Below are 24,236 nucleotides of genomic sequence, written 5' to 3' on the forward strand. Positions count from 1 at the left end.
CTGTAACAAAAAAACAAACAAGTTGCAGCTTTCCTTATTACGAAATATATACATTTAACAAAGAAAAAGCACATAAGCTTAGTTGTTTATTTTTTACTGTGATCGGGTCGATAACAGACACTTGTTTTATATTATTGTATTTCAATAAAAGAAAATAGTATATATATTTACGTTGTTTAGTATTTGACCTTTATAATTCATTTAAACAATAGCGGCTGTACTTGACGCAGCAGGTCGGAAGCAGCGACCTGTCTCCGCAAAGATCCGTCGTCACCTGTCGAGAGCCACAAAGCGTAGCTGTGAAGTTCGAGGCAGGATGTTAAGAACTTTGCGTTCTGAACGTTTGCACGGGAATATCTCCACAGCATATTGAAACTACCCTTTACGATAACATGGTTTTACTTTGCTATGGCGCAAACGATGTAACTATTTTTAAAATTTAAATGTAGCGTTACTTTTCGACGCTGAAAATTCTGCAACTGTTATCTGAAATCATGGGGCCGCAATATTGCTTACGGCAGAGCTCTGAACTAGAGTTTCGTTAGAACTTTTGACCACAAAACCTTAAATGAGAAGTTCCTTGCCTTCTTTAAATACAAGAAATGGTTCGAGTGTATATGCACTTAGAGAAGTGCTCCTCAGAAGTAAACCTCTCTGGCATCTCAGTCTCGTCCTAGTCTTAGTCTTCACTTCTGCTAATAATGCGCCAGGCAATACTATGTGTGAATCCACCGGTTAGTCTGCTACTAAGTGAAGAGTAAGGGATTATAAGTGGCATTTTCACGGAGGCATCCGTTTGCAGAATAAGAATTCATCATCTGACAGTATACACAAACTCCGGCTAAGGAAGGATACGCGAGTATCTTTGGGGCCCACGTGCGGAACGCATGCGTACGTCCGCAACGCTGTGACGCATTGGAAACGTATACAGTATTGTCCCGCAATTTGTTATTGCCCTCTCGGCGAACAACTATGTGGCAGAGCGCTGATCCTGTAGGGTGCAGTTAATTTCTATTATATTTCATACGTTTCATCTGTTTATCCACATCGAACGAACTAAAACAAAGAAAGCAAAAGGGAGGGCTAAACAATGGTATATTCTGACTGTTCGAATGAGTATGTTACGCGAGCTATCGCAATAGCAGCTACTAAACAACAAGAAGCAGAAGAATCATGGTCAAAGTCATGCTCCGAATGTTCTGCAGAACCAAGTAGGGATTACAATAAGGATGAAACCCTTCAACACCTAACTGCACTTGCTTACATTTTCATATTTTTCAAGTGTTATTTCTCAGTCTTACTGGCACAACAATGTTTGACGTGCACATGCAGTATGTGTTGCGCTTTCAATCAGAAAAGCATCGTTTCGAGTAAAGCAAGTAACTGAATTAAATTGCACGGTACAGTGCATCATCTGAACATAGCTTAAATCGGAAGCTATAAAGGGATCATTTAGGACATTCTCCGAACAGATGGAGGCATACGAGACATTTAGCGAATTTCTATTTGCATATTGTCCTAGTAGAGAAGGGTAACAAAAGCCAAATAGAGCGGTAACGTGGTTAATGCAGCAGCGACAGGAACAAGACTGGGTTAGTACCATCACGATCCAAAACAAGGGGTCAAGGTCGTCGGTTCAGATGCTGTGCGTCAACTCGACCAGGTACTATGATAACATGGGCTTATAGGATGATAGTATTACAGCGGCGAACGGTTGTGTTAGGTTGTCTTGGTTATTCTCCTCTTCCAAGAATGGACTTATCTTGAGAAGAGTCAAATATTGCCGCCATGCACGCTACACTGCAGATGATCGTTCCCGGTCGTGGGACCAGTCAAGACACTATGATACCGCCAATAGGTAGACGGCTCGTTTCTTTAAAAGATATAAATCGTAACCTATAGCAAATAGATAACCAACTTTCTTAGAATGCTTATTAAGGGCGCACTATATTCAGCAGGTGACCAACTTCGTCACGAATCACTGTGTTAAGTTAAGTTCTCCGTAGAAATTTTTAAATCTAAAATCCGAAAAGTGTATCCTAAACATCGTTCGCCTAACAATAACATCTGAGCTCAAGCGTATATATCGTAAATTTTACCAACTCATGCGTTTCTGTGTGCCAACAATAATTTTGCCTCGTTCGATCATTATAGGGAATCTTTACTTCTGCTCGCTTGCCCAGTTAATATATTACCGAATATCAATGAGGGACCAAAATCGTAACACGAAGACACGTTTGTTGGCCAACTGGATCGTTCATACAGTCACATTATCTCATAATAAATTCAAAAACTTGGTCAATCGCTATGCTAGCTAGCTAGCTACAAGCAGGAAAGGCCGTGTCAGGTAGGCAAGGCCAAGATTTCCACGTACTAACAGGCCAGATCGATTTGCTAATTTGCCGTTGATTCGACAAATATTATAACTGCCATTCGAGTGGTGATAGCAGACTCTCGATCTCTCACCAGTACCATTCTGTTACTATTTAGCTACTATTGGAGGTAGGTCGGCAACTGATCCGACGTGACGCATTTACCCTAACGCAAACACATGTCGTTAGCAGCAGCGACGCGAGCAGTCAGTGAGGACGACATAATGCGGAGAAGCCAGCTAACGAGTTCTGGCCAATACATAGAGACAACGTAGGCGGTAGGATTTTTCGATCGTTCAGGTCGACAGAGATCATGGGAACTATATTGGACCCGCGATTTGTATTACTGTTGCCCGCTGCCGATTCCACTCGAGTTCTACAAATAGCCATCGAGGAAGGGAAGCCACAGCACCTTTGACCCGCTAATATGCATACACGATATGACTTAATGGACAGATATATATACAACGGAAGAAAGACAGGGAGACTGCTAGAACTACGCGCGAGCTGCATCACTCCGGCATGTCATTATATAACACGCGCATTTAGATTAATAGGTCGACTTCGAGTTGATAGCAGTCGAGGTGAATCTGAGATAAGGGCCAACCCAGTGAGGTGGCACGTGTCGTTAGGCTGTAACTTAGTACTGGGGCCAGTTGGGCAGCGAATGTGCCATTTTCCGGTAACTGAATCCGGACTGAAGGGGTGGTCTCTACTGTGAGAGGATCACTACACTCATAGTGCAACCAAGCGCAACTGATAGCTTGCATTGTTGGTTTGTCTGTTGGCCTGATGACTTGTGATCATTCTGTGCTTAGCGGCAGAAACAAACATACCACGGTTAATGTACCACACACGGGAAAGTGGGACAGGACGCTTACTATGGAGCTGAGATACATCGAGCGTGCGTTTCCGAACAGTTGCGTCCAGTTTGCGCACTGTCTGACGCGAGCACGAATTTAGCGCAGGAAACGTGGGATAGCCTAAGGTTCCATTAAATAGGTATGAGTAGATAGTATAACGAACCTGCACAGCATTATGCTTCGATCGACCTGGAAAGTAGTGGATTCTTCGGAGCTCTCGGAAAAGGTGCAAAATAAAAAGCGGGAACAAAACCCGAAAAGTGTGTCGATAGGCCCCCCAGAAGGCAGTGGCAGACGCCCTATGGAATAATGGGAACATACTCTTTTCGAGATACAGCAGCGGGGACCCGCTCGTCTAGAAAGACCCTTGCTTTGAATCGAAAGTCCGCAGCAAAGCGTTGAGGGAACCATATCTTTCAAGAAATACTCCGAGACCGCATGCCAATATAGAGTCGCCTTAATCACAGTTTAATGCCCCCATAGATGCCGTAGCGGTATTGAAATATACGTCTATGTGATAAAATCCATAGAATCCGTTCTGGATGATAATCTACACTCTTTATGAGTTTCTGAGTCGGTGCCAATCGTCAAAGTGTCAGTGTTTCTTGGTCTCACTCAATGATCTGTTTCGTACGCTCCCTAGCTTCAGATTTCAAAAAACACATAAGAAGCGTGACTATTTCTCGAAGTAGTATGATAAACGGGTCCTTAAACGCCAGCTGACAGGTGAGCATTACGTATCTTACGATACGCTAGTATAGCATCATATCTATTCGAATGACTCTAGCGATGAGCAGAATCTACCATTCGATAGATATATACGTTTTTCAGGCTAGTTCTCAAGATATTACCGTTTTGCGGGGTATAACAAATTGCCGTAATTTGCATATCCGACTGGAAGGATTCAACAACGTTATTATATCACACTCGATGAGCGAGTTCACTTATCATGAATGAGGTGCTACGTTACTGATAGGAATCATATTCGACATTGCGGTCTTTGCTGAAGCTGTCTTGCAGCCTTTTGCAGAGACCATCGCAGTCTTCAATCTTCAAGACCTAACGTCTTACTGCGCCGCAACAGAACGTATATTACCTGCATCGTCTCTCTGCATAAGACAGTGACAAATGAAATAAAGATTTACGCCCAGTAAATGCGGCCTTCTGAAGCTATGCCAAGTAGTGCTCGCACCTTCTGTTATAACAACAATGGCTGTAACAGTAATACTGTAATTACACGATTAGTAATAAGGTCAATGCTAATAAAGTAAAACTTTGAAATAGCTCAATGATCGTCATTTTCATCCATGTCGTTCCTCTGTGTAAATCTTCCGCATTAATAAACGAAACAATTTGTATCATCATGAGGAAGCTATCTTTCTTCTCACCGTTCGTCGTCGTCGTCGTCGTCGTCGTCGTCGTCGCCAAGGTCTAGCGCGAATAAACAGAAACATTGCCACCCGGTGACTCATATAATTAGTTATATGACTGCGATTGGCCGTAGTTTATGGCATCTGCAATTGTTTCATGTTGCGACCCATTCCTTTCACACCGGACGATTATACATATTTGCATTTATCTAATGCTAGAGGCGATGTACCGAAGCCAAGGCGAGTCTTTTGCTACTTCCGGCGCGGTAGCTGCCGAGGAAGGCAACGGAGCTTAGACGATAGCCGTACGACTAAGCGAACAGTTTGCATCTCATGCATGAGAAACAGCAGCAACAGTAAACGAGGAGGCATGACGAATGAGACGTGCTCGTCCCGGATCAGCCGTACACACATTTGTAGACCGTCTCTTCACAGTGCGACATAATATTACAGGAATACATTGTTCTAGTCGTCCGGCGAAGATTCCTGATGAGTAATTTATCCTGTATTTATTTGTTTGCTACGCAAATAATAGTTCTGATACGAGCCGGATCAGTAGACTAAATTGCGAAGATTAGACACTGAAACATCTAAAAGTGTTGAAAAACTGGAATCGGCGCAATCCCTCTGATCAGCCACTACAATATGACGTATCTGTACTCTGTGAACTTATCTGCAAAACCTTTATATAAACATCTTCCGACGACTCCCTCCTTTCCCCAATAGAGGTCTATTTTATGCACTTCTTCGTTAAGCAGTTTCTGCTATGGTTTGTATTTTGTAAGTTATCATCGGCTTGAGACAGGACGAAGTACGGCCACACGTGCCGAAATGGAGACACAACTGTCAGTACTCCATTTGCTAATCTAAAGTGTCTTCCTTAATATCTGATGGTCCTGATGGCTGTACCAAAATGGGCCAAGGAATGCAAAGAAAGCTACATACATTCGCTGCGTGCTTTTCCGCTAAGGTGGCTAGGTTTTTTAGGCTGACGCCTGGCTGCGCGTGCATGACTTTGCACATGCGCCGTGTTTTGTACTTCGTCTGTGCCAGTTGGCGGGAAAGGGGCAACCTATGACAATTTTAAGCAGCCGACCAGCTACAGAGCTGAGTCAGGATTGCCTGAAGGGAACCTTCCTTTTGATGGTGTCCGGAAATTTTAGTGCCGCAAGAAAACAGGGCACCAACGAACGAAAGTTCTGCGCGCGTCCTCAATGATGACGCACGACACCGGCCGAGAAAAGAAGGAAAGGGCGGTCGCTCGCAGCAACACGGCGAGGGGGTGATTTTGTGGAATAACCGAATCGCATGCGTTTCCCTTAATATTTCTTTTTTTAAAATGCCATAACACGGAATCTGCGCTTCTTGGACCTTTCTTTTCCCTGCGGACTTACGCTGTCCTCGTCAGCGCCAGGAGCTTATTCGGCTCGCAACAAAAAAGTCCAAAGTCATTCGTATTGCCACTAACCGTTGTTCATGGGGCTAAATATACAAAATATTTCTCTTCACTCCCCTTGTAGTAGCCCATATATTTTTTCTTTATCCTTAGTCTCAATCGCCGCCTCTCCTTTTTACTCCTGTACTCCCGGGACAACCGGCTTTTTTAAGTTGTCCTGTTTTGTCGGCAAGGCTTTCGCGGACGTCACCATCGAAGTCGTTGCTGGCGACGCCTTTAACGATGCGCAAACAGCTCTGGCATATCCACCACAAAAAAGCAATTTAGAAATTTATTCGAATCATAGAATAAGACAAAGCTCGTCCACCTGCAATTTGTGTAGGATAATCAAGGCAGCAGAAAATAAATTCAGGTATATTCGAGGTCTACGCTAATCGTCAACTTCACATTCACGCTGAATACACCTCAAAACGTTTTTCGCAAAAACTACTATAGCCAATCCTTGAGTCATGATAGGAACAGCGCAAACGTTTGACGCGAACGTATGTAATTTGCTGTAGTATCAAGAATGAGAATGAGAAAGAGAAGGTTTGTATGAGTTGGGCAGGCTAAAGAGCTTTTGAAAAATCGTGCACGCAAACACTTTCATTTAAACCAGTTACGACCAGGATCCGTTCTTATTTGTGCACGTACTTCTAACTAATAGATATATATATATATATATATATATATATATATATATAGTACCAGTTTTAATTGCATAAAGAAGGCCCATATCTAACTAAAGAAGGACATTCACGCAATTTTTTCTCCAGTACCAACCTTAATAGTGGAACGATGGCCCGGCGATTTTATATAGATATATAAATTCCATATGTCAAACGGGTTTAATATGTTGTCTGCACATAATCAAATATTTTAGTAAGTTAAACGTATTTTTTCATTTATTTTATCCAATGTTATTTTTATTATCAAATAACATGCTCCAAGCGGAAAGCGATACATGAAGTTATTAACGGCTACTTAGTGCACACGACGTGCACATGTATTGAGCATATACCGTATTGTACAGATATAAAATAGACCTTACATATATATATATATATATATATAAGAGACTGTGCTATCATCGAGTTGGGCCAAGATAACTTTTCATTCAGTCCAGTTCGTGTTCGGTAGCAGAACAGATCTCCTATGTCTACTCTACTATATGAGGCACTCTTTCGTCCCTAGCTATGAGACACTCGATTTCAACACACCAAAGACTCCCTTGTTACTTAATTTTACTTTCTTGTCATAGCTCTTGCTATGCCATTTTTAGTTTTAGAACATCTGTTATAGGTCGGTTTGTGCTAGCATGTTCACGAACATATGCGCGGAAAGTGTCAATCACAAAAATGAGACAGAAAACGTGATTTAATTTAAAAAAAAAAAAAGCCAGTGATCCGCTTCTCATTCTGACCTGTACTGTTGCGGGTCTAAATCAAGCTAACAAGCTTGACCAGCCTTAGTAGCTACCTTTACTATTATCGTTACTACAAGACACAAAAAAAAAATAAAGAACTTGCTTAATTATGGAAGCTTTCGCCAATTTAATGCCGTGGATCGACAGATAGCCCTCGTCGTGCGATATGCACACTCGTCGGCAACACTTGCAAGTGCAAAACAGCCGCTGCTTACAGTCTAGGCAGGTAACTGAGCTGGTACTAAGAATTTTTGCTTCGTCGTTATTGGCGCGGCTGTTCATTCAAACCATCAGAAACCGTACAGCCGCTGCGGCTGAGAACAGGCCAAATCGAATTTGCTTTTTAGCATGGTCGGCAATGCCCTCGCTGTTCTATCTAATATAGCTAGTTCCACCGTGGTCTGCCTCCTCGTTTTTTGTTTTGGCGGCCTTTTCATTCTCCCATTACTTAGTGGCCTGGTTTGTCTAGTCTTGGCATTGAATCGATCCCGCTAATCAGCCTAGGATGGCTGCAAGTTTTCACCTTGCCTCTTCTGCAGCCATTTCTTGTCCACGAGCCTTAAGACGGTATGTCGCCTATGTAAACATTAACCTTTTCTATCGTTGCTAGCGCTCATCTTTCCGCTTGTACAGAATGTCCTTCACTGTTCTTACAATAGATGCGGTAAATTTGATTCACAGTATTGAACAGCTGACAAGGACAGCCGATGCCAGAGTTCCTTTAGAACATACGTTGTGAGACGTGAACAATATTTTATTTTTGTCAAAGGGTCGTGTTTTTGCCTTTCTAAATTAAATAGGCTAACATACTCAATCGAGAAGATGCGGACCCTTCAAACTATAGCTATCAGGTTGCTTAAGAAATCGATAAGCCAACATGTAGAATGTACGAGATAGGTCATAGAAAGGTTTAGGCCTGAAGCCTTGAGAAAAAGGCACAAAGCATACACACTGGAGACATTCATTTGAGTGCGTACCATGCAGAGCTTTTTTTTTTTTTTTTTTTATAAAAAAGCCTCCTAGACATTAGGAGCAGCTTGACGATATAAGGTCAATAATCTCAATCAAATTTCCTTCTAAATTCTGATTCATTCTTTTATGTAGACTGCGGACATATGTACCATTTAGTTTCGATCTGAGTTAGCACTTACTCCTTCTTTTTTAAGGCATAGGTCACAGTAAATGCGAAAACAATAGCCTGAGATTAGATGAGTCTGATTTGCAGATTAACAATATAAAAAGTTATTGATCGTAGTGCATTATTGGCTTCTATTTAGTCTGACACCACGGTGCCAGTTAAGCACAATAGTAATCGCAAAAGCTACATCGATCTAAAACCACTAATTCTATATATAAATATATATATATATATATACATGTATGGTTCATAAACAGTTTACTTCGAGGTTTTTACCGTAAAAAAACTCACACGTGTAGACCCCATATTCTATATAAGCAGTTTATATATATAAGCAGTTTATTTCAACCACGCCGACCTCCAATAACATTTTTTCGACCTCACACTAAGTATGTGTAATAAATACGGGTTCGGCTATTGTGACTGAAATTGATTAATACTTAGGGGATTTTTGGTTATTTATAATCGATACTCTCGTGAAACACTTCCCTTTTTCATCCTTTTTTTTCCTGTGCACAGCGTATCTTTGCGCAAGCTAGTAATCCTAGCAGAGATATGCGTCTCCATATCTGCACTTGAACCTACAAATTACTAACCATATGTGCGAAGAATTATTCATTAATGTGAAATAGTGGTACAATAAATTTCTGTGCTTTAATGCCTACACGCATCCACGATTCGTAAAACAGATCGAGACCTAACATGGACGATTTACGAATATGGTACCACACTTGCACAAGCTGTAGAAATAAAATGAGCGCTTAAGAGACAACGGAAAAAAGTGCGAAAACGGTTAGAAGCAGCCAAATACCCCCGGGAGTCATTGCATATAGCCCCGTGACTACCTCTGATAGTCTTTCTTTCCTTCAGCTCGTATATATAGACCACATATTTGCACGATTCCCCAGATACAGCTGCCCCAATAAGCCGAGAGGGCCACCGCGCAATGGCACCCGGAAAGCAAGCACTCGACCCCACCCATAGAGTTCTCTCGAACAACAACAACAACAACAACGCCTCCCCCTAAGAATAGCTACCACCTTTCTCTTTGTTACTGGCCAAGGCTAATGTGGCTATTACAGTAGATGGATTTTCAGCCAGCTTTAGAGCGCTATACTGCGTTCAGGCCATAGTCGCTGAGGTCAAAGAATCATAGCACTTCGGCTGTTTAGCTGAGTGAACACACATATTTAGCAGAGTTGTTGTTCCTGTTAGTGTTAGTAGTCAACTGACTGGGCAACTGGGAGACCGGTTTACCCCGCCAACCTCGCCATATAGGATGCCATTCAAACTAGTTTGCAGTCTTGGCGCATGTCTGTCCCAGAGGGATACATAAATTTTGGCCAAAGTATATTCTTTCGGCTAAATATTCTATGGGAACAGGATATGACAGGCACAACAAAAACTGTCGCCACTTTGCTTCTATGATGCTAGAGTATTACAATTTACAGTACCCGAACCGATCTGTATACGTGTGCTGGCTGGCGGGAGCTAAAAACAGGCGGATTATGCTAAGCAATAACATTACTTTGCATGTAGTTTAAGTGCTGCTCACATATTCAATATACGCAAAACTTTCGCGGCACACATCGGGATGTATTCACTCTTTCATGCAGTGGTGTTTGAAGCAAGAGATGACTGCGCTAAAACGCCAATTTCATCCACAGTTCAGATGCCGTAGTTCTTGGCACGTCCTCATTCTCCTACTCAGTTCTCGATCATGAACAGATACATTCCATCTTAAATTTGCACATGCTTCGCCTATTTCAAGTTTACCCCTCCTTTCGGTACATCCCTGCGCTCGTTCCTGGTGCGTCGATAGCCTTTCAGGCTTTCGAGGCTTGGCCTTCGTTTCTTGCCGCCTCTTTTGCCTCTCTTTAAAACTGCATTCCTCGAAACTACGGCCTTTCTCCAAAGTAAAGCGCCTCGGCGCCATTTCTCTGAAACGAGAGGAAGAGACAGAAATCTGCGCGAGACAGAGTCTGACACGGATGGCCGTGGACGTTGCTCATCAAAGCTGCTCTCACCCTTATAGTTGCAGCAACAGTTATAGTAGTAAGAACGCGTTCGTGGCGCTTTGGCCGCGCTCGGAGCGTCTGTGGTCTGTTTAAAAAAAGATGACTTTCAGGGGATCCGTTCACTTGAGGTTGCAGAACGAGGCTTCCGAGCAGCCGTCGCTACTGCCACCGCGGACTGGGTAATCGCTTCTGCTTGCACTACTAGAACCGAGGTGCTACTACCCAGGTTACTCAAAGAGTGATTCTTGCTTTATTCCGAAGAACAAGAAAATGCCCGAAACGGAACAAAAAAAGAGATATCAGAGTTTGCTCCTATCCCCAAGGTCCTATGGCGACAGAATAACTGCTAGTAGTAGTAAGAAAATCATTTTTATACGTAGCAGGGCGGGGGCCAATCGCATTTGATGTAAAGTGTGCAGGAAAACTCCGAATTGATGATAGGCCCTGTTAGCGGACTGTCAAAAACACCAATCCCCATGGTGTTTACATGGTCGTACAAAGTACAAGGCCCAGCGCAAAGTGCGCCGTACTAAGCGTAACATCTGTTTGTGGCAGTGGGTAGAGACCGACCGGGCATTAACGAGCGTCACCACCTTAGTCTCGTCGGAAGTGTGATTGACTTTGAAACCTTGGCGCTGCACAATTCCGCTAGCTACAATTCAACATCTTCAACTTTATTGTATCAAAGGTAGTATGACTCAACAGATAGTGAGGGAACCCTGAGAAGTGTAAAGGAACTGGCAATGTATAGTTCGTAACGTCCCCTGCGTGCTAAAACGTCTTCCCTATTTTGAAGTAGAGGGTGCGTCTATACTAACTCTTCTGCTTGTTCTGAACGGTAAAAATGGGACTGAAATTGATGCAATTGAAATAGCAGAAGTAACCAAGCGGTACTTATTAATGATATCATGATTGATAAAGGTAAGTAATTAGCAAAGGTGGGGAATGTAGCATGGAAACGATGTCAAGCTTTTCGAAGACCATTCACGGGTGCATACATTTTTTATGCAAAGCAGCATATATTTTTTAAATATCTTAGTTTGTTGCTGGTGCCATATAGAGCAGTTGAATATGTGCGTCAGACGAGTGTCCTTGTATTTCGGCGCTGCTCCAAAAACGATAATATGGAGCAACCAGATAACACAGTAATGCTCCTATTGAGTGTTATAGAGTATATACTAATAATCGACATGAAATCGACTCCTGTCAAATCACTTATAAGCCCACTGATAAATTTCAGTACCGAAAAAACTAGTGAGGACATTTTTTAAAAATTATTTTAATAAATGCCCTCACTTCTTGTGGACGGTAATTTTTTCGTTTAATAATAGCCGTTTAGTTGGAAGAGTTATATGAGTTCACCTTACGAAACTATTCCTCATTGAGCAAAGAGGACATTATCCATTCCTTAAGATACGCGCTTCAGCGATAAAAAGCGTAAGGTAGATTCATAACTCGCTGGACCTTTGTGTTAGGCGACAGTCCTAGAAATAAAACGGGGAAGCGCGAATTCATTTCTCTACCTAAGAGAGCGTTTAGCGTCTACGAAAGCTACCAGTTTTCTTCACTGTCCCCTCCTTATTTCAGCTTTCTCTTCTTTTTCAAGTACCTTTTGCTGCTTCAAGCGTTTTTAAATAATATGCAATAAGGCCGCGTGGTCTGGCCTCGTCGGGCAGACATGTCCAAAGGAATATGAAAGACCTTAAGTAGCACAGACTACGCGCACATACAGGGCAGAAACGGCGAAAAAGTATGTAGTGACAAATTCATTTTGCTTAGCGCTGCCCAGCGGGTTCCTCAGCAGGACTGCCAATCTAGCGCCATTGTTAGGGCTGCTGTTCCGCCGCGGACCCGAGATTACATTCTGTGTACATCCAACAGCGAAGTCTTTACTAGGAAACTTCGCGGGTAGGGGAATGAACCAGTGAGGTAAAAGTGTAAAGCAATCAACCACGGCATGGTCGGGAACTGAGAACCTGGTAGGGAGCGACGGAGTGAAAAAATCCAGCCATCAGTAATACTCGACTTGACAATGTTGATAACAGGATGCCGAAAGAGGGCCACGCTTGAATTTTGAAGCATGCAACTCTGTTAATGTCGTAACTTCTCTCATCACTGTCATTTATCATCATAGCTTTTCACTTATGCTGCTGCCGAGATTCTTGGTATTGTTTATTAACAATGATATTGTTATTAGCAGTGGCGTATACGAATATCGTCAATTTATTAGCGATTCTGCTCCCTCGTCTGACCGCCTGGCTTAATTCTCTTCCTTGTCATCGTCGTCTCCTTGAGTGCGTCTCCTTGTGCAACTGACAGACTCGATAATCGAAGGTTATCGCCAAGGGCAGTGAATTACTCTATCTACTATGTTCTGTGTTATTAGCTTTGTCACAAAAATGCAGGATAATCCCTTACACCAAGGAAAGGCCAGGCGAGATGACACCGGCAAGGGGTCTGCAACCTACAGGCCCCTTGGGTGACAGGCGCTTCATTTGCGGCTTCAGCCAAAGCAGGCCAAACTAGTGGTAGGGACAACAGCGGGAGCCAAGGCAGAACAAGTGGCAAAGACACCGGTATTTAGAGTAGGATGAGGCACCGATATCAATGGACCGACCGATGACACTGAAATCGTATTGGTACCATTTGTTCGATGAAGTGCTAAAAAGCGCCTGGCCGTATTTAACTGAGAGTTTTTCCTTTGCGACAACAGCACGAGCAGCAACGGCCTAGGGATGGCTGTTGCTACCGCCTAACTGAGTGCATGGGCGCCTTACTATTGTGAGAAAGTAAGGAAAAGCTAGGTGTTTAGGAAACTGACGAGCCTTTGTTACCATTTGGGTGGGGCCAACGAGACAACAATGAGCCTGTGAGCTGAAACAAGATAAGTCGAACAAACCTGGCATAGAGAAGAAGCAGCAGTTGCCGGGCGAGTGGACAGATAGTGAGCGGCAAGTATATCACAAAAGCCATAATACACGCCCGTGTCACAAGCCCGTTTTCCGTAAACCTTGCTTTGTACATTAGCATGGATGAAGTGAATGCATTTGTTCGTGTTAAGATATGGCCGTACGTACGAGACAGGACGTCAACTAGCTAGAGCAGCTTACGCTGCTAACACCGATTGCAGCTACAGCGGCAACCTGAACGATATCGATGAAAAACGAAATCGTCTGCTTCTTTGTCCTTTTATTGTCAAATAAGTGCTTTCCGCTTGTCCCTTAAACGAGAACAGCAACCACGAGTTGTCTTTGGGGATCTACTGTTGATATTGGCAGGTGGAGCTGCGCGACCAAATCGTTTTAATCTAGCTACCTACAGGTAGCTTTAATAGTAGAATGCATTCCACCGCCCATTCACCAAAACTAGAAAGTTCTTGTTCTTATCGTGCATCTTCTATTTTTTATCGTCTTGGTGGCCGTTGGCGCATGGCATGATGCGTAGTCATTAAAGCAGGTGAAGCGGCGGCATGAGACGAAAGCGGAGAAAACTAAAGGTTTTTCAAGTAGAGGTCCGTCTATGTGCCTGAACTAACGTTTCTTGCTTCCACTGATGCTGCCGCGCCATCTTTATTTTCTTGCCGTAGCAATGTCGTCCAACGGTCCCGGTGGATGAGGTGAAGGCGGCCTTTTCATGCCTAGCGACCAAAGCCTTTTTTACGATTCAGAACAGAGGCCTCGGCCAGCTTGGTCTGCCGTAGCCGGCTGGACTTCAACTGAACTAAAAGAAGGGGGATTCCTGAAATAGGGACAAAGACAGGTTTGGCTTGACTTTGCCGTCCCGGAGCCGTCGAACGTGGATGGGGCGGTCAATCCATCAGTCCGTTGGCGCCTAACTCTTCCTTCTGAAAAGGACGCTGTCGAAGGGTAGTTCAACATTTCTGCTATCACAGGACCGAGCCTCTCCATGCTCCAACTTCTGTTGATGTTATTGGTACTATAGACGGCTTTTCTTTTTTCGTTCCGAGCTAAATCGTCGAAATGGCGGTCAAAAAACCTACGTTAGAAATACATGCGTTCGATATTTTTACACAAAACGGAAGCACCGCTTCATTCAGCCACCCTAGTCGCGCACTAATAAATCGTGAGCGAAGAAATAATACCAGCATGTTAGCAGCTATCAGAAGCTTCGAATGAGGAACTCCAAGCAACTACTGCCTCTTTTCCGCCATAAAATAGGCCCTTCATTGCGATTTTCAAAATCATAAGATCATCAACCGAGAACTGCGTCTGTCGCAGCCTGCTGTAATCGTTTACGTTTTCGTTATATTTTAGTCGTAAAACTGGTGGTCTTTAAAAGGAAGGTAGCCTGATATCTGGTTATAGGAAATTGCCACTCTTCCAAACGGCTTTCATCGACAAATTTATAAATAATCTCACATGTGACATGCATTTACTATTAATGTCATGAATTTCCATTTTCGCTAGATATTCTTTCTGTTTACGCCGATCAGATACCACTGTATAGCTCCAATATGGAGGTAATAAAACAGAAAACAATATCTTTCCTCTCTCAACAAATACTACATAAATCTACATTTTTTTTTATCCATGTCCCAGTATTTCCACAGCTTTCTCCCTGAAGGATCTTTTTGCTCCGCGGACCATGCCGGCGATAGAAAGCCGCCTTGTTATTATGTAGCTTGCTCTAGCGACCTGCTTCTTCTCTGTTTTCTGCCTCCGTTTTTCCTATTACTATTTCGAGCCCCTTATCATCGAAAAGCCGCTATATGACAGACGGCCGCCCTTTTCTGGAAAAATAGCGCCTGTTATAGACAGTCTTGTCTGGCCTGGGGAAAGAGCGGCGTACCGGTAGTAGTAGGTAACCTATGGTGGTGGTGTAGTCTAAAAGCTGTACAAGAAGTAAATTTGCTTAAACAGGCACGAAAAGAAACGTGCGACGCGTACATCTGTCAGCTTTCGGAGACATGCAGAAGGCCAGAAACATCCTATAGCACATCTCCTCTCGTACGCTCAGCCATTGATCCATACGTACGAATGTATACGCGCACTAAGATATGTACACAAAAAGCGTGCCTGTGGCAGTCGCGATGGAGAGTGTCGCTGATTGAAAAGTCGCTTTTCCCCAAACACACCGACAGCATTAGTATGCATCCGCGTCCTCCAATGCTGCTATCGTTGACGTCGCTTGCGCCGTACCCAGTTTGAGGCGGTGCTATTGGCTTTATCTCTACGGTTCAACCCAAACATACCAAAATAGAGTTTATGTGATTGTGCGATGTACAGGGCCAGCCGATACAGAGAATATGGCCGGCCGAAAACTACCTCGCACAGATTGCAGTCTGATTGAGCTGGCACGTTCCGAATTTTACCGAACCAGCCGGCAGCACCCAGCCTTCCTACCAGCGATTCCTCAATGCGGTTGCCAATCGGTTCTATTTTGATTTACCACCGTTCCTACTATCAGAAACACTACGTCCATTTATCCTCTGCCCTCATTCCCATGATAATATGGCAACTGTGCCATATTGATTTTTCGCAAATGAACACCCATGATAAGCGGATCGGCATCGTCATACTATTGCAGTACACCTGACTCAGAAGCAGAATGGGATCTAACCATTATCACTGGCGAGCAACAGAGCTTGGATTGAACAACGGAACTGGTCGGACAGTGGTCACCGTACAGACGGAGAGTGCCGTAAAAGTGCTCACTGCTGACACTCTACCTCCAGCTCCTCCTGAGATTGCAGCGAATAGCGTCATCGGCTGCATCAGCAAAACCTGCAGGTCAAAAAGTAACATCAGCATCGCCTGGTACAGCAGCAGCGGCAGCAAGAATCGTTAACATGGGGCCCCGTCCCGTTTTCTCAGAACGAAAACACGGGCACATGGTCGTCGCCGTCTCCACCTGCATCCGCACCCGTCACAAGTACGGAATAACACTTGTGCCCACCTGCACTGCACAGATGCCGAGATGGGAAAAATTAAAATGCTGTTCGTCGGCTCAGCGCCTCAGGACCCAATGGCTAGAACCAGCATTGTAGTAAGAGCCACTAACATACAAACACGACTGTTCGTGAGGCAGGCCACCGGCTGAGACGAAGGAAAGTGGCATTTATGTGAAGGACCAGGGAAACGGGGCAACATGTCGTTTCCTTTAACGCTTTCTGCCCTCCAGTTCCTCATCAGCTTCTTTTCTGTCTTGTGTCCTGCTAGATACATTAACATAATCCCCTCATAGGAAACATGCGATGACATGAGTGCCTACTGCGTTCGCTTCGTTGCATTACATAGTTTTCGCGTCATCCAATAAACATTGTGGTCTACGAGTAACATACATATGTAACTACGGCATTAATAATTCAATGGAATGCTAGTATAACTTCTTAAGAAAGCACAGTTCTTTTACCAAACCAATAATACAATGTGTTCCTTTGCTCGATAAAAATTCACTTGGTTGTATCAGATATGCACATTGATTTTAATGTTATTTATAATAACGTAACGTAGTACGTAAGTGTTCCTCGACAAATGAGTATATATAATGTTATTTTCATGCTTACGAACATACTATATGTACTATACAGACAGTTTGAAAATGGATTCTGTTTATGTTATATACCTGTCAAGTAGTTTTTTTGTGCATGTATATACATATATATATATATGATGCATACAGATGTATCATTTACGTATCTCCATGTATGGTACGTCAGTGTTAACATAGCCGGCAAGTGTGTACACGTGAAAATATTTTTGTCTGTTATTCTGTGGTGGTTTGTAAATAGCGTCGTCTTCGTGGACGTCACCTTTTTCTAGCCTAGTCTAGACTACACGATTGTACTCACCCTGGAGTCGAGAATGGGCTCGTAAGAGGGCTGCATCATGGCCCCGACGCCGATATTCGCTGCTGATCGAAACCTGTGTGCTAGCAGCGAGGTCTGATATCGCGTGTACCAATTCAGGGCGCCTGCTGGACCGGCCGGGGCCTCGTGGTGAGTGGCGTATTCACCTCGGTGTGGTCGTCTTGACCCTGTCGCCACAATCCGGGTCAGTTCTCACTGGGCACACCACCAATAGTCCGCATCGCCGGTGATAATCACGCACTCACAATCACTGGTAGTCCAGTCCCCCTTGTTGTCTTCTTCCTGTGGAAGACAGTCCAATTGATTTCTATTTTTTTTGTTTATTTCTCTTTCTTCCTTTATCCTGCCAATTGAATCGTCGTTCGATTTATACTAGCGATAAACGAAGATCTAATAGTGACTAGCACTGCATTACTGGATTTTTACGGTGGCGGTAAACCCGTTGTCGAGGCGTGACGAGACGATGGTGCTGCTGCCTGAGCAACAGCGCCAGCGACGGCTTTCTAATATCGTTGTTGTTTCAACCTGCAGATTTGTTGGGTCGGCGTACGAGTAATGCGGTTCTCAGGTGTTTACTATATTAACTAGACCACTGTCGCTGTTTTTATTAGCATTGCATCAGAAGTTGTTACGATATCTTCATTATTCCCGAACCAGAAACGAGACGACACTACGACAGCAACGGACAATAGCTTGAGAGGCGAATATCAATTGAAATGAGGTTTTCTATCTGATATAAATATACATAACCTTTTCTCGGTCTTTTATGACTTCGTTTTCCTTTTAGCGATGCCTGCCTCCAGTATATATATATATATATATACACACACACATATATATATATATCGATATATAAGGTCTTTTTTCTTCAGATTCCCATTCGTCCTGTAGCTCAGTTCAGGTCGTTCCGCACTCAGTTTATTCTGTGTCGTCGCCGTGGTAGGTTTGTTCGACAACAACACTGCTGCTTCGAAGGTTTGTCTTCCTTCTTCTGTTTTCGTTCGTATTAGTATCATCAATCGTAATAGAAGCGTATAATCGCCCCTTTGCCTGTCCGTATTCTTGACCAGGTCGGTAGTGGGCGGTGAACTTATTTGGGCGTTTAGCGGAAACGGCGACTTCATCTGCTGCTTCCTCTTTTTTATGAACCGGCTTCATTACATTGTCGGCTACCGTCTTGAGGTCCTACTTTCCATCGTGCTTTTTTGTCGTGTTTTTTTTTTGTTATTGTCCGTAGTTATTGTTGTTATTCCTGTCGCTATTGCCGTTGCTTCTGCGCTGTTTTTCTTTTGTCGACTTTCACTACGCGGGCGCCGTCAGCGTTAAGGGTGCGTAACGCCCCCTACCTTCTCCTGGTAAATATCGGCGTTTGCGCCTTCGCCTTGTTTTCTATACAGACCTATTTACGACTCTCTCGCACACTCGCACACGGACACACAACAGTTGGTTATATTAGCGCGGCTTCGTAATGATGCTGGCCGTTGTCCTAGCGCCAAGGCTCCTCTGAACGATATCGGGTTTTCGTGCGTGGTCCACTCATACTTGCACTCCTCACACGAGCTGTTGCTGGAGCGCTATGGAAGCCCTCATTCGATTACGCTGCCGTCCTGGTTGTCGTTCTCGCCATCTCTCCGCAGAGCATCCGTACGATGATGGATAAACCATGCACCGGGCCGTTCGACCTGTTCCTTCACCGCTAGCACCGACACAATTTATACTCCTCAGCAAATTCAGTGCGTTGGCTAGTTTAAGCGCACTATAAATAATCTGTTATCATCTTCGGTTCGGTGCGGTCCCATGCGATACCAAGGGCGGCACTTGTCCTGCTGCTAACATTGAGCGCTGGTGGTTGGTGGGCCTGCCCCTAACGTCTCCTTCGTGGCAGATGGCCACTACTGGCGGCCGCAGCTGGCGTGTGGTTGCCACCGATGCTGCAGCAGTAGTCAGTATTTGCAAGTGTTGCGATCTTTCAGTATTCTCCTGGTAGCCTATATAGCTGCTTGCGGGTCGATCAGTTGGTCGAGGTGCCGGCTGGGTGAGGATTGCTTCTTTTTGTTTCACTGCCCAACAGCACAATCTGGCTTGATAACTTGCTAGTTATATCTTACTTATTATTATTATCATCATCGTAATCTCACTGTCGTACACGTTTTTTTTTTCTTGCTTTTTATCTGTCGAACACTGATACGTAGAGCTGCTATTACTATCAATCAAGTGGCTAGTAATACGTTTAGTAGATTTAATTATTTACTTGATTGACAACATGAACAAGTCTCACTGAAGTTCGAAAATGCACTGCCACACTACCGTTAGTAACAATAGTACGTTGGTTCGACGGGGTATGTTTCGATGGGGTTTGGCGATTAGTTGATCTCGTCTCGAAAATGTTCGGCGTATGGGGTTTTTTCAACGCTTTCCATGTTTTTCGTATAGATATAGATTATTATATATATTTCTTCCATAGTTGTATATGTTTTTTGTATATATGTACGTGTGTGCGTGTGTGTGTGTGTGTGTGTGTGTGTGTGTGTGTGTGTGTGTTTGTGTGTAATAAACAACACGATCGTCGAAGTAATAGCAGTAGCTCGGTTTGTCCGTTCGTTTCACCGGTTTATTTTTTGTTACTTAATCTATTTACGTCTTGCTCTTTCTTCACGAGTGGCCTATTGGCACACCTTGCAATGTAGTGCGTACTCTATTATTTATATTAATTGTTGTTGTCAGAATCATGTCGTCGGGGTTTGTCGTTTGGCGCTCACTCTCATAGACACACATATATACACTCCCATCGACTTCGGTGTATATGTAGAATGCGATACGTTTTCTCTCATCTGCGGCTTTCGCTCCGTTCGTTTTTCTTACACGTACTGCTGCTAGATTTCTTCGATAATTAGAGTCCTTCGTAATTGTCCACGGAAAAGGTTGTTGATGAATACTTTAAACGGGATGCATTACGTCTTGACGATTATATGGTTTTTATCATTATTTTTGTTACTGTTGGTAGTAGTACGAGCAATGGGAATAAGTATAGCAGTAGTTGAAGTAGCTATAATAGCTATAGTCAATATGATCCTATTATCAGTAGCTGTACAACCTGCAGTAGTAGTATACATGACGCTCGAGCTGAAGATCTGCACGGAGTCTTCTTTTCTTCGTCTTGTTGTTGTTGTTGTTGTTGGTTGAGATCCTAATAGATGTAGTACCAGTTGTTGCTTCGGTAATATTCGTATCAAATTGGTTGATTGGACAGTTGCTGCGTTGCGTTTACTGGTGACGACGGTGGTAATGGCATCTTCTCTGTTACGCGGTCTACCTTACCCTCCTTCATATGCATGTTATTATTTGCTATATTCTTGTTGGTGTAGCTAGTTGTTGTGGTTACTGGCAAAAACTTATGCGAGGCAGGAAGGTACTGTTTCGTGCTGCTATATCAAGCCGATTGGTTGGAAGGGCAGTTGACACTGCTGTAGTAGTTGTTCAATCTGCCGTTTTGCTGTCTCAAATTTTTCCTCTGTTTCTTTACTTTTCTAATATGACCGGACCCCCTCTATTTTCACCGTCTTCATCTCTCAATCAGCCAATGTGGGTAATCGTGACGCCGACTGGATAATTAACAACGCACCGCGTACCAACAAGTATCGTATCATACTGGTGCAAGTTTAATGTTTGCTATAGCTGCGTAATAAAGAATTGTCATCTTTATGAGTCATCGGCATTATCCTATACTGCCGATGCCAACAAGCGTCAAATTACGTCAAACGGACGCAACGGGTCAACACAGCGTACTCTTTCCGTCCATTCATCTTCTACCCTGTCACATATACGTATATATATATATACATATATCTATCTATATGATGTTGAACAGTGTTAGATGTGTTGCGGTATCACGCAGTACGAGATCATCACTGCTGTTACCATCGAAGACTTTCACATATTCAGCCGATTCGTCACTTTGCTTGCTATCATTCTGCAGCCGCTACCACTCTCGTTGGCAATACCATCATTTAAATGATCGTGCTTGTCGTCACCATTGGCAGACATAGATAATACCGGCATTTTCTGATCTGTTACACGATTATTGAACGGTGAGATAGATCAGCGGCTCCGCAGTCGCTAACTTCTATTATGATTAAATTACGAACGGTAAAACAAGAGCTTCTCGCTTATTCGTTTCGTTGTTTACGCACGCGCGACTACCCGCCCAACGCACATATGATTTGTCTCGTGACACGAGCTTTCTGTTTTTTTCTTCGACGATGCCAGATAAAGGCAAATATATATATATATATTGTTAGAGGAAGTAATAAAGGTAGCTAGTACAATACGAGCGAAGCTGGATGACGTGTTCGTATTTTGTTTCGCCGGGTCTCGCTCTCGTCGTATCGAATCGATTAGCGTTTTTGTTATGTGCCTATTTCACAGATTTCTTTGGTTGCTGTAGGTTGGAAGGACATGATCACTGCAGGTTTTTTTCGCGCTCCTAGATTACGCGCGTTTGTCTATATTTGAATTGTGGCGTTTTCGGTTTCTTCTTGTACGATGATTTCATTTCCTGTATCCGTGACTATGTTTGTTTTCGTTTAGAGAAGGAGAGAAGGAAAACAGGGATCGACGTGATGATTCTTGTGCAGCACGAGCTGTTGTCATGTGTTCACTTAACACCCCTGTGGGCTGGTTGTCTTTCCCTGGGCTTGTTCTTCTTCCTTATGGGCAGCAGTCACAACCACAGCTTATGCAGCGTCCCCCATAGACGAATGGCTTCACGTCCGGTGCACGCTGTCTGACGATATTACTCTCGTACATCATCATGCTACTTGCAATAACATTGGTACAACGAATGAGCAAGTTTCTTGTGTCGCTGCTGTTTCGTAGAGTGGCCATGCCATGGCTAGCTTTACACGTTGACGTGTAGCACGTTTTCCTGCACGATTCCGCGTCTGCTGCTACGGCTGCACCCAGTCTTCTTTTTATTGTCGATGTCCTCAGGTTTTTTTCGCTCGCACCACGACTGTTCGTGCTACGTCTTCCTTTCTCGTTGTTGCTGTTGTTGTTATTGTTGCTACTGCTGCTGCTGCTGCTGCTGCTGCTGCTGTAACTGCTGTTAACGGTTTTGCCGATATTTCCACTGCTGTCGTTCTTGCTTCTATTGCCGCTTTTGCAGTGTCTACTGTTTATCGTTCTGTCGCCGTCTTTGACGGCTGACATGGCCTGCCCAGGATGAAACAACCAGCAGTCAAGCTGCTGCCCACGTCGCTGCCGACTTGACGCGCCACTACTGGCTCCGCTGCCGATGCTGCTGATCGGGGCAACAACTTGACTTCGACGGCTGGCGGACAATGCCGCTCGACAGTGCCAGTCTAGCCAAATTAACTAAACGGCTACTGTCGTTATTATCTGCTTGAAGGCAGGCGACACTGCTGCCAAAGCTGTCACTGGTACGGCTAGCCGCCAAAGGGTGTACTGCCCTACAGTGTCGTGGCTTCGAATGAGGGCCAACACCTGGCTCTCGCGCGCATTGAAAGATGGTGGAGCCTGGAGGCCCGAGCAGAGCTGCGGGAGCAGAGGGGCGTTGAGGAGCGCCGAGGGCCAGGCGCTCACAGCGCCACCAGTTAGGAGCAGAAGGACCAACGCGGCACCAGCCGCTACCGCCGCTGCTGGTGCTGCTGCTACCGCACACGAACGTTGGGGCAAACGAGCATTGCAGCATGGGACACGACAGCGGAGAGTGCGAGAGTAAATCCTCGTGCGCGAGGCGAAAAACGGTGCGAAAGGGAAGGGCGAACCACAGCAGCGGCAACGCTAGAGATTCCAGTGCCAGGACCAGCGGTCGTGGTGATAGTTGTCGTGTGGTGGTAGTAGCGACGGCGGGTGAGCGGCGGGCAGACCACGATCTTCCCTCAGCTTCTGGCTCAAGCAAACAGGCAGAGAAGCAGTGGGAAGCTGATAGTAGCGGCTGCAGCGGAGAGCAGACCTTCTTTCCGAGGAACAGTCGATGGACATATAAAGCAATGGCTGGCCCTCTCCACTTCAAAGCGTACACACGACGCACTTGAAGATGATAGAGCAGACACGACGTGTTGGTACACGCAGAAGCCAGCAGACAGGCGATCTGCGAGCCCAACGGACGATGGAGAGAGAAAACACGGACAAAGGGAAGGAGGCCAAGAGAGCGAAGAAAAAAGCGGAGAAGTTCTTACGGAAGCAGGAAGACCCTTCGACACTGCGAAAAGAGAGAGCCAGCCACCTACCCACTCGCTATCGAAATGGCCCATAGGGGGCAATGGCAAAGGCAGTCGTCGTGCGGCAGCCTTTAACGAGTTACTCATACCGACGACACAAGGACACCAGCTCAACGAAAGGTGGTCTGAGGGTGAAGCGGAATGTTATCGTCGGCTTCACAGCGGCATTTTCGTGTTGTGGCATTACTTTTAACGATGGCGCTGACGATCTCGGCGGTAAGAATAACTACAAAGGGCAACTGCGAGACCTATAATAGCACAATATTGCTACAATGCATTGAGCGGTACTTCGCACATTTAGTAACTGTGTCAAGCTGGCGGCAAACGACTGGTTCTTCAAGTGTCGTGAAGTTGGTACTGATCGCAATGTATATACATAGCAGGCATCGTAAGGACGTAATGCACAAGCTTTTGCATACGTTAACTAGAAGGACCGAAATCTACGGTAATAATCTGTTGAATATTACTTTTGACAATTTTGTATCGAATGATAAGGCAAATTACTGATTATTGCAAAGTGATATTGTTGTGGATTTGAATATG

General features: G+C 44.3%; 1 protein-coding gene across 3 annotated transcripts in view; it reads right to left on the bottom strand.

The window, feature by feature from the left end:
* The window catches only part of alpha-Catr (alpha-catenin related), a 121,401-nt gene extending 98,410 nt beyond the window's left edge, over nucleotides 1-22,991 (bottom strand). The window contains exon 1 of one of the 3 annotated variants that reach the window (XM_086990690.1): nucleotides 17,434-22,973. Coding sequence is in view for 1 of the 3 variants with exons in the window: in XM_086990691.1 (XP_086846817.1) it covers nucleotides 17,434-17,472 (39 nt within the window). In the remaining 2 variants the exon portion in view is untranslated. Of the gene's footprint in view, nucleotides 1-17,433 lie in introns of all 3 variants that reach the window. The other 2 variants (XM_086990691.1, XM_086990692.1) reach the window with 2 other exon arrangements.
* Between the last annotated feature and the right edge of the window lie 1,245 nt (nucleotides 22,992-24,236).

This window comes from Varroa destructor, unplaced genomic scaffold (genome assembly GCF_002443255.2).
Source record: "Varroa destructor unplaced genomic scaffold, Vdes_3.0 BEIS01000005.1, whole genome shotgun sequence".
NCBI classification, from domain to species: Eukaryota; Metazoa; Arthropoda; class Arachnida; order Mesostigmata; family Varroidae; genus Varroa; species Varroa destructor.